Source organism: Kryptolebias marmoratus, linkage group LG19 (assembly GCF_001649575.2).
Source record: "Kryptolebias marmoratus isolate JLee-2015 linkage group LG19, ASM164957v2, whole genome shotgun sequence".
Classification (NCBI taxonomy): Eukaryota; Metazoa; Chordata; class Actinopteri; order Cyprinodontiformes; family Rivulidae; genus Kryptolebias; species Kryptolebias marmoratus.
Genome location: NC_051448.1, coordinates 13,660,106 through 13,671,926, shown reverse-complemented (window position 1 = coordinate 13,671,926; position 11,821 = coordinate 13,660,106). Strand labels below are relative to the sequence as shown.

At 44.2% G+C, this 11,821-nt stretch overlaps 1 protein-coding gene across 1 annotated transcript in view; it reads left to right on the top strand.

Annotated features, from left to right (window-relative positions):
- Positions 1–3,516: 3,516 nt before the first annotated feature.
- Positions 3,517–11,821, top strand: part of nkain2 (sodium/potassium transporting ATPase interacting 2) — a 96,813-nt gene continuing 88,508 nt past the window's right edge. The window contains exons 1-2 of the mRNA XM_017409269.3: positions 3,517–4,016; positions 4,371–5,015. Of these exons, the coding sequence (XP_017264758.1) occupies positions 4,962–5,015 (54 nt within the window). The 5' untranslated portion in view covers positions 3,517–4,016; positions 4,371–4,961. The remainder of the gene's footprint in view (positions 4,017–4,370; positions 5,016–11,821) is intronic.

Genomic DNA, 11,821 nt, shown 5'->3' with positions numbered 1-11,821 from the left:
TGATTGTTGCTGGTTTACTTTGTGACTTGTTGCGGGAAACACAAACCCCATTCAGATCCTATTTTACATTGTGCTACCATCTTTTGTGATCCCACCTTCAGTGGTCTCATTTAGCAACTTTAGAAAAGAGCAGACGGTAGGGGTGGTGTGGGGTGGTGTGGGGTGGGGGAGAATCAGAGAGAGATTGAGCGTTTGAGCGACTCTTGCAGAATTGGCTAGACAACGATGGGAACGGAAAGGGAGAAAAGCAGCAGTAAATCACATTAAAAGAGTCGAGAGGACGGTTGACGACGAGAAGTAAGAAGTTGAGCGGGGTGGGAAGAAAAATAGTAGTGAGGTGATGGATGGATGACTAAGTAAGAAGATAAATAGAAGAGGGGACTGAAGGATGAATGGGTGGATGCCTCGACACATGGCCCCGGGGAATCAGCCATTATACATGCAACTGTCACTCAAGATTAGAGGCATAATTAAACTCCTGTCGCACCGCGTGTGGCTCCAAAGTGTGGCGTGTGTGCATTTGTTTGTGCGGGCATGTGTGTACCTGTGTGTTGTTTCCCCAGTGTGTGTGTGTGTGTGTGTGTGTGTGTGTGTGTGTGTGGGAGGAACAGACTGTGACAGAGATTGATGGTGAGGGGAAAGCAGGCCATTATGTTGTGTAGCTAAAGCAGTGATACCCTCTCCACCTCAGTGTCTGTTTAAGCGACTGGCCATTTTATAGGTGTGGCACAACTGACCTCCATGCACACACACACACACACACTGACACTCCTACTTTTAAATTAGGAGTGAATTGTTTACTTTTAATTGAATTTGGCTGCAATCCATAACTAGAATACCTCCTGCTGAACTGTATGCATAAAAAAAAGACTAATCTTCTTTATTAAAGAGGTACTTCTGAGCTGCTAACTCAAACCTTATATATATATATATATATACATATATATATTATAGCAAATAATTAGGAAATTTAAAAAGCTGAATAACTTTTTGGAATTTTTTTTAGCTTTAACAGAAGGTCATTTCTAAAGCATCAGTTTTGAGAAAAGACAGCTAAATTGATCAGCTATGAAAGAGCTCACCACTGAAACAGAAAGGGAGCACTTGATCAGTTTCTGATTGGGGTCGAGGGCCTTGCCTGAGAGCAGCTGCAAACCGACCAAAGCTGCATCTTTCCCTGCCTATGTTTGGGTTTGAGAGAGAGTCAAAGGACCCCACTGCTCCCCCGCAGAGCTGAGTGTGAGCCTCAACAAGCCAGCCAGCAGCAGCTACAGCAGGGGAGGAGGTCAGGAGGCTTGCTTTCACATTAAGAGCTGTTTAACTTAGCTTCACGCTTAAAACACGCCCAGGGCTACGTACCACGTATCTTTTAAAGTGGGGCTCTGTGAAATGAACAGTTAATATCTTACCTGTTGTAGATAGACCTCCGAAGAAGTAACGTTTTGTTATAACTGGACTGACGACCTATAATGGCCAGTCAAAGTGAAAACCTAAAGCCAGTATCTCTCTTGGCACTGCGGCACGGCATTCAAAGCCTCCAAAATGTCTCAAAACATTTGGCGGTTTTCAATTTACCCACGTGAGTTGCAGGGCTGCGCAGTCTTGTCACTTGAGCATGTTCAAGAAATTTGCAAAACCAATTTTCTCTCAAAATAGACACGTGTATCAAACCCTTCTCAGTTCAGTTTCAGTCATTCTAGAGCACTTGAACTCACTCTTTTTTTGCAAGTCTTTTGAAACAAGTCTGCATGTATTTGTAACTTGACACTGTGTCCTTTTTTTGCACTTGCAAAATAAAAGGTGCATGAAAGTATTTGTGAAAACAAAAAAACCCTGTAATTCTTTAGCCACAGTGCATTTTTTTCCTCAACCAGTCGAAGACCAACAGGTCTACGATGCCCTTATAACACACCACACCAATTAATAGTTTACATTTTGTTTATTTTCTCCAACTTCTGCAATCTGTGAGAAAATACGCACATGCCCTGAGACTCCGAGTCCAAGTGTACTGAAGGAAATACTTCTTGCCAAGAAAACACAGTCTACTGCTTATGTTTTTCTGAAAAGACATTCATTTTTTTAGGAGCTTATAGTGACTGACCTGAATAGAACAACATTTTTAAATGTCTTCTGGCTTGAAATCCAGGGTTGTATGACTAAATGATTGTTTAGTTGCAAATTTGCCTGTTTTCTCACAATTTTGAATCGCCAACAAGCCTTCAACAGTCACAGCCCAGTGAGGTACTGGCTAAAGTTGTCATAATGCGTGGAGACAGAGGCGAACCCAGGACGCAGACTCATAGTAAAAAAGGAAATTAATTTATTAACTAAGATAAACTGACAAAAACAAACGGGCTGACAAGGCAGCAAAACTAACAATAACAAAATTCCAAAATTCAAAACGAGGGACAAAGCGAGGTATAACAAGACAAGACAACCGAGGACAACGTGGAAAACACAGCAAGAAACGGAATGACCCAGTAGGGAATGAAGAGCAAAGACCGNGTATATGAAGGCTGAGGATCAGGAGGAAAATGGGCACAGGTGAGTGATAACAAACAGGTGAAAATGATGGCAGTGATTAAGTAGTCATGGTAATGTGGGTGTGGCATGAGAAACTGGAAAGTAACTGAACAGCAAGGAATGAGAAAAGGAGGCGTGGCAGGTTACTGGGGAGGTGAAAATGACAAGACATGAACACAAATCCAAAAGACAAACACAGCAGAACAAGAACCAGAAAAACCATCAAACAATACACCAAAACTATGACAAAAGTGGGCTAATGTTGTCTTAAAACAACTCCAGCCTCAAAAATTTCAGTTAGTTTTGCATAACAAGGTTATTACAGAAAAATTATGATACTAGTGGTGCCTAGGCTGCACCGGAAGTGCTACAGTTAGCTGCTGCTCTTTGTACTTGCAAATAATAATGGGATTCTATGCAAATAACCATGCAATGTGAAATTTAAAATTAAAATTTTATATTTTATTTTATCTAAATTCAAGGCTTTCAAGTGACTTCCTGCTTTTGGAGTTGCCATTTTGTTTTCTGTCTTGTTAGCTACTTAAGGATAGCACAAGTTAGAGAAACAAACAGACAGAGCAGAATTTGAAAAAAACATCGACTTAAATCGCCTACTCTTTGCAAAAAGTAATTTATGTTCATATATATATATATATATAAAATTCCCTTCTCACCCTCCGCGGGTGGTCTTTGTTTCATCCTCTGAGCTCGGGTCCTCTACCAGAGGCCTGGGAGCTTGAGGGTTCTGCGCAGTGTCTTGGCTGTGCCTAGAACTGCACATTTCTGGACTGAGATGTCTGACCCTAGTCAGAGAGGTTACATACACACACACACACATATATATATATATATATATATATATATATATATATATATATATATATATATATATTATTTGAACTGCCAGGCGTTGTGCGCTTTTATTTTGAAAATCCGCACCGGAACAGCACCGTGGCGGCGTCCTGTTTGACTTGACAGATGGCAGGCGGGAGAGAGAGAGAGGGAAAGAGACGCTCCTCTCGGCTGTCTCTCTCGGTCTGTTGGTCCATCCCGGTGCCCATTGTCTCCCCCCTTTTTTTTGTCTCCCCCACACTTCTTGAAGACAACCCCGGGGCGACAAACTAAACCTCGCCGTTATTTCTCTCCGAACGTCTCGCGCGCGTGACTTACTTCGAAACGAATTTTTTGACGTTTTTTTTGACGTTTTTTCCCCCCTTTCCCAGAATTTGGGGATTCTCAGTCAGTGTATTTTTGTTGTTTTGTTTTGTTTGAATGTCGACACTGTAGAAGTGTTGTTTTTTTAATTGTGTGTGGGCGAATTAACCGAGCAGAGAGATTGGCGGTTCTGACAGGAAGCGGTGCTGTGGACCTGATTATGGGGGAGACGGACCGGAGGAGCCGGAGGAGCCGCTGAAACCATCTTCCACCGGGGCTGTTGACACATCTCAGGACCCCCACGGCAACACACGGTCACCATTGTCCCCCCCCCGGGGGTAAGTCCCAGCGTTCAGGTTTAAAACTCAAAGAAAAAAAAAAGGTTCCGGTTGGATATATATGTATAAAAAGACAGAGCCCGTGTTTCGGTGGAGGATGTTGCCGCTACATGTCCGTGACTTCCCCTGAGAGGAGAGGAGAGGAGAGCAGCTCGTCTGGGAGGGGAGAAGAAACACAGACAGGGACCACTTTCACTTGTTTTCTCCACCTGAAATTAGGCTCCTCTAATCTCACTCCACCGGCGCCTAATCGGATTATCAAAGCAAGCGATCTGAGAGATTTTTTGGGGGGGATGTAGCTCCAGCTGAGATCACCACCTGCCTGTTTTTTTAAAAAATTTTTTTCCCCCTCAGCGTCCGAGGAAAGTGGCTGCCGTGGAGGGTTGTGTGCCAGTTCAACGCGGATGAGGATGCGACTGAACCAAGGGGATCCGGATTATTGGTCCAGTGGTTGATGTCTGGACGAGTGGAGCCTAAAGTGGAGGCAGCTGTAGTCTTTTCAAATTGAACGCAGGGGGTGTTTTTTCCCCTCTACCTACACACACACACAGGGTCAGTTTGATTTGCCCTGCCTTACAAGAAGATCTAATCTCCTTCAGCCAAAAAAAAATAAATGCAGCAAACCTGCTGATTATTCAGGCTGTAGTGCTGTGGGTACAGCATTTGCGGGCTTGAGTTGACCCCTGTTTCTCACCTCTCATCTGTGATCCTTCAACCTGCACGTGCTGGAGATCCAGGGGACCCCCTTCAGACTCGCCCTGACCATCTGAATCAAATCATCGCCCCTGATTGCTCTGAGCACCAGAGAGTACCAGGGGCCGCTCTGCCCGTGCCTCTCCCTGGCCAGCCAGACGGCCCTCGTTGGGGTGGAGGGGGGCTCCTGGTGAGATTTTGGGAGTTCCTGCTCCTCCACGTGGACCTCTGCGCGGAGGACAGGAGGACATCATGGGGTGCTGTAGCGGCAGGTGCACCTTGGCCTTCATCTGTGGCATGCAGCTGGTAAGTGCTAAGATTACTATTGATCCTGTGAAGAAGATGATCGATCAGGATTTTTAAAAAAGGGGATCTTTTAAGAATCTCGTAAGAGCTCAGCCTCGTCTTGCCTCGAGGACGTGGGCCTGGGAACGGGCAGGCAGGAGAGTAGATGGATTACACAAAGGTCACAGTTTCAGAAGTTGGGTAAATAAGTGCGTTCAAGCTCATATGAGGTGTCACTGAGGTGAAGGCTGTGCTAAGAATTTGTCTTGACCTTTGATGGGTTGCGAAACGACAGGCGCCAGCATGGGAGAAACATGTTTTGCCTGCTTCGGCGTGAGGTCTGCGTGCCATACGAGGTACAACGTGGGGACGGCGCACAGGAGGAGAATATCTGACATGAAGTCACGGCCTCAACAGCTCAGCTTTACTGCTCTTTCTCCCATCGCCATCTGCGGCAACGGGAGCCATGACCAGACGAGAGAACAAGGCCGCGTGTATGCACACACCTAAAGCAGTGGTTGCTTTTCGGCGTTAGTATTTTGTCCGTCACACACTCTTTTGCGCCGAAGCACTGCTCCTTGCCCCTCGCTGCCACTCACAGAACAGGCTGCAGCCCGGCCACCTGCCATTCACATCCACAAACTAGCTTTAGCCCCCCGAAGTATTTGGAGTTGGCCCGTCATGTGCTGACCTTTCTCTTAAATGGGAGGTCTTTTGTTTACGGGGGGTGGGGAAGTACTGAAGAGGGCCCTCGACCTGCCAGGGAAAATGGGTTTCATGAGGATTAGAGAGAATAGATCGGTCGACCGATTTTAATTGGCCAAAGTAGGCATTTGGTCATGTCTGCACACACTTAATCAGTTACCAGGTCGGAAAATGAAGACGCAGCAGCAGCTGCTACAGCAGCCAACAGTTTAGTTGTTTTTACAAGCAATAATGCTCTTTTATATGTTATCTTTAGGTGTACAAAATCTTCTAAGGGTTTGGTTAAGCTGGAAAAACTCACAGCAGTCGCCCTCCAATCTCAGTGATACCTCAGGAACCACGTGCCAAATATTCACGCAAATGAGCAATTGCATGATGAAACTGAGCCACAGGTCGGTTGTTCCGTCTCTGCAGCGGGTCAGGGCGTCCGTGTTCTTTAGAAAGGGGGGGGGGACGCCACATTTCACGGAGACTTCTCGCAACGCGACGCCCTTTGGCTCTGGCAGCAAATAAGAAAGAAACAAAGGAGGCGCATGAGCGAAATGTGCGTCCACCAGTGGCTTGTTTACGCCCCCCTTCCCCCCCATTCAGCGGGTAGGTCAACGTTTAGGCCTCGCTAACTGCGTGGTTCTGGCTTAATAGGGAGACGCTCTTTGAGGTAACGGATCTAAAAGGAGGCCTAAATGGGAGCTTGCATGTCGTTGGCGCTGTTGATTTATTCATCCGTTTCCTTCCATTCCTTCAGACTGCTGCTGGAGTCATGTTGAAGCAGGAGCTGACTAAATATGCTGTAGTACAAGTGGTGCTGGGAGCAGAAATTGCCCCACTTTTGGCCTATAAATAGTATTATCAATTATTATTAGATGGCACGGTTGAAATTAACATCTGTAATCAGCTCAAAGACTCTAACACCATGTAAAGAAAACCGTTTTTACAAATGTAAATATTCGTCGCTTGCGCTTTAATGTTGTTTAATCAAAGAACTGAAGGAACTTTGAATTCAAACATTTGTCCTCTTAAGTGTGTGCAGATTTGCTCTTTTTTTGTAAAACGTCCATTTTAGGGAGATAAAAACGACTGAGACAGTGATTGGGAAAGTGATGCAGTTGAATGGAGACAGAAAGCGACCCATGCCTGCTCAAAATGTGAACATTGTGATGACGTGTTGCCTCTTTGTGTTACACAGGTGGATACAGAAAACAAATAGGGAAGGCTGAAACTTAGTTTACAGATCAAGAGTTCAGAAATCCTTATAAAGGAATCAGTTGGTGGAGATTGTGACTTTAGTTATTTTCCCTTCTGCTATAAAGTTGATTTATTGATTATTTTCAATGAAACACAGTTATACGATCTGTTGGCACTCAGAGTATGTTTTCGTCATGACTCTCAGCTACCACCACGCCAAATGTCAGCTCAGTATCTGTAGAACTGACTGAGTTGTAGCTATTTGTGTGTACGCTCGGGTCAGTTAGCTGTGGCAGCCATCTTAAAAAGGGGTTGATTCTGAAATGAGCTCTAGACTTACATCCAATAACCGCCTTCTGAGCGTTTACTTCAAACCAGTTCAGTAGTTCGTGAGATATTTCGCTAACAGACAAACAGCGTTCCATTAACATTTGATGCCAAAGTTTTAGACATCGACCCTGTCTCATCTGTTCGCTCGGGTTTTGTGTTGGGGGTGACTCTCAGCTACTACCGCACCAAATCTTAGCTCAGTATCTGTAAAAAAAAGACAGAGTTACAGCCATGTTTGTTCTTTGCTACGGTTGATTCGTTGTGGCGGCCATCTTGAATTCAGTTGACTCGATGAATCAGTCAGTTGTAGAGGTGCATCAAACGATTGGTTTCTGGGAGTTACAATAAAATCTGGCCACTGGTTCATGAGATATTTTGCTAACAGACACAGGCAGTTACATGATTACCCGGCTTTCATGGCGGTGGGCTACAGTTATTTAATACAGGGAAGAAAATACATCAAATAGTTGGTTTTCTTGGAAATGAAAATAGTCTGTTTTTCAACCAGAAACCAGAATGGGGAGTTCTTGGTAAAGCGGTGCCACTCATCATTAAACCATCTTCGTTTATTGAAACCGTACTTCAATTATGATATTCTGTTCTTTTTTTTTTTTCAGTTTTCTTGCATGAACATTGTGCGAAAATACACAAAAGCAGAAATGAAACGCCCCCTTCTGTGGCATCTCCAGCCTCGTCAGCCGTGTGTAGTAAGCATGTGACCTGTTGTCGTGTCGAACGGCACACTGTTACAGATAATAAATATCGGAAAAATCACCCAATTCACCGCAAGATATCGTGCGTGTGACCTAATGCGAGCGCGCGTGCTTTGTAAAAGGCCTATTGTGCTGTGAAATAGGACTTTGCTGTTCAGCTTTTATCGGAAAAAGAGCTACAGCTGTGTAAGGGAGCGCGCCAACATCAGAATGCTGATGAGACCGTCACATGTGGCGTACATATGAAGCACAGCGCTGTGCTGTAAATGGGGATTCTGTTCATTCCTATCAGGGTTGTAATTGAAGCGTGTGCATGTGTGCGCGCGCGTGCTTGTGGATGAGATTCTGTCACAGAGATAGTCATTGTGTCTAATGCAGTGGAACTAATGCCATGCCATAGTCAACAACATGTTTTGCTCTGTTAACTGTTGTAATAGCTAAGCCAGCTGATGCCACCACTGGCTGAGCTGGAGGTCGAAACGCTGCTGTTCGTTACAGCTCGGTTCTGCACAGTTAGCTCGGCTGCCATTTAGGCACAAAGAACTCCCGATGATGAAACCTGCGTCTTAACTAAAACAGCGTTCCTCCGCTGGGCGTCTCGAGACGCCGAGATACGGAGGTCTCAGTTTTGTTGATCAGAAATTTGGTTTGTCTGTTAAAGACTCCGCCTGGAAGTAATTGTTTTTTTTTTTTCTTTCTTTTTTTTTGCTGTGTGAGCCTCCAACCGACAGGGCGACTTTGCAGAGAACAGAAAAAAAACAAATCTGGTCCGTGTGTCTCAAGTAGGAGAACTGATGGCTTATGAAACTTAACAGCAATTTTCACCCCGCTTCATTAGCTGGGTTAATTGCAAAAGAGCTCCTTTTACTACAGCTGAGCAGAGATCAATGATCCAGGTTTGGAGATAAATCTTCTTCAAAGCTGACATCTCCATGTGCCTGACTTAATCAGGCCAACTGGGGGATTTTCTTTCTTTCTTTATTTAATTTTTTTGCTTTTTGCCTGATTGTGATACAAAATAAGAGCATTTATTGTATTTGTTTAGGTTTACATTGGTCAGTTTAAAAGAATCGCCTTTTATTTCTTGAAAATGCAAGTGCCGACAGTGATATCATTGGGATAAACTAGCAAAGTGTCCGCCGTTTGTTCTACAACTAGTGCTACAAAATACTTCAGAAGCCCCAAAACTCCTATGGACACTCAATCAGTTACTCTGCTCATGATGTTTTTATTAAAACATTAAAGCTTATTTCCAGGCTTAGATAAAGTGCCTCGAACTCATCTTTGACCTGCCTTTTTAATACAGTTTATTGTAGATGTAAAATATTGTTCTTTTTACCATTTTGATATAAGCTTTAAGTAATTCTCAAATCACGGCTATAGGCTGCTGCCTTGGCTCTAACAGTGTGAAACTTCAGTACTTCATGCTATACCGTGGCAAACAGCAGTTTGAGGGATTCAGTCACACGTTTGTAGCATCAAAAATGTTCTACGGAGGAAACGGCGAGGAGTAAAGTGAGCATGACACACTGGTAGCCATTTTATCTTCTGTGTCACCCGTATCAAAACCATCGAAGACATAGCTGTCACGGTTTGGGTCTGTTTTGATCTTTGTGTTTTTTGTATTTTGATCAGTTGTTACGGTCATTTCTAGCTTCTCTCCTAATATCACCACCTGTATTGCATTAGTAATCAGCACATCTGCTGTTACTCAGTGATCTACCTTCCCACAACATGCCCCGTTCCCTGATCATCTTCAACTCGTCTGCTAACCTCTATGTTTCTTTTAGGTTTGCTCGTTTGTTGTTTTTGCCTTTAGTTGAGCCATTGAAAGTCTTGTTTGTTTTTGATTTGGACGCTTACGGGCCCACGTTGGGGTCCCGCTGCAACTCACCATCCACGACGGTTAGCTTATGTAAAGAAAGAAACATCCACTTCTGGATTGACTGCTGTTGCAAACAGCCGGAAATGTGTCGACAATGTTGTGCAGCCCTTTCGCTAACACCAGAACGACGTACCTGTACATGCAAGGTGACAGGATTTGGTTAGTCAGATCTGTTAAAACCCGGCTGTCTCGATCCACGTTTAGAGACTACTGTAGGAGCATTGCAACTTCAAAGGAAAAACGCTTAGCCTTGACGCTAACTGCTTCCCTTTTTTTGTCTTTCAGCAGACAAACTATATAAATCGCGTTCACAAAGTTAAGTACTTAATTTGATCCTTTCTTTTGATTGGTTTCAAAGATTCAATACCCCTTCCCCGTGAACTCATGAGTTCCTATCACAAAACCTTTTCTCAACATGCCTGCAGTAACGAGCTCCTCTTTCAGGTTGATTCTAGCCGCTCATAAATCACCGGTGCCGTCGTTCATAAATGAAGCTGGCACTGCGGAACCAGAGGAAGCGTGGTGTGTGACTCCGTGGCGTTGAGGCGGAGCACTGCTGAGAAGACGTGTGTTGGACATGTCCCATTCTAAACCCCACGACCCCCGCCGCTCACACAGACCGTCCATCATCACTGCATCACACTCCCGAGCTGCTTATCTTTTTCATATCGACTGTTTAAAGGGTCTGTCTTCGCCCTCGCTTGAAACTCTGAGGCGTAACAGCAGGTGGGTTCCCAAACTGAAACGCATCCCATTCCATTGAAAACATTGATTGTTGTGAATTAAGAGTTGACTACGATGTGTGGTTTAAAGAAATCTGCTGTACTTTTAAAATGTTGCTTTTATTCATTTTTAAAAAAATATAAATTAAGAGTTACATGGAAGGATCTGTCTCATTCATTCTATATTTCCTTAACTTTGTCATCTCAAAAGAACTTTGGAACATCCATCCATCCATCCATTCATCCATTCATCCATCCATCCATTACCCGCTTCTTCTTTCCGTGGGGACACCCTGTACAGGTCGCAAGTCCATCACAGGGACACATAGAGACAAATGAGACAAACAACCATTCACGCTCTCACTCACAGCTAGGGACAATTTAAGAGACACCTATTAACCTAACATGCATGTTTTTGTTCTGTGTGAGGAAACCAGAGTACCCAGAGTAAACTCACGGGAGCACAGGGCGAGCATGTAAGCTCCACCCAGAAAGGCCCCAGGGTCGGGAAGACATCCTGCAACCTTCTTTGGAACAGCCAAACAAAATGTCCAAAAAGTCGCTTACTCTCTCTAACAGCTAACCAACCAACACATTATATTTAAATTTATCTGCTATCTAAGTGAAGCTAAATATTTGTTGTTGTCAGGCAACCGCAGACTTCAGGTCTGTGCCTGGCTAAACCATTAAAGCGACGAGAGATGACGTTTATTCCACGAACACGAGTGGTTTCTTTTATCTCGTTTCCAGTAATCCAGCAAAGAAGCCCTTGCCTTTAAGCTTTTTTTTTTTTCAACACTATGCTTAGAATAAACAGTTTGCCAATGAAAGTAATTAATTTAGAAGTAGCGTTACATAATACCACATGCAACCAGCAAACAAAAATAATAAAACTAAACTAACCTAAACAGAACAAAGGAAACGAGATTCAGCCTACAGCTCAGACCCTCAGATGGGCTAACGAAGGAGTATTAGTAGTTCCTCAGACTCAATATAAAACCTGAACGTGTCACAGCTCCATCTGTTCCTGCCACGCCTCTTGCCTCTAGTCATGCCACAGCCAAGTAACTTTCCACTCATCCCAGTCCCAAGCCACGCCCATGTTACCATGCCCTCACAATCACAGTCATCTGTTTCACCTGTTCTGCCATGCATAAATACTCACAGCTCCCAGTCCTTCTCTGCCAGATTATTGAAAGCCTCACAGCAAGTAAATGTCCAGCGTTCACGTCTCGTTCATGCCTGATCTCGACCCTAGCCTGTTCCATGACCATCGCCTCTTGCCTG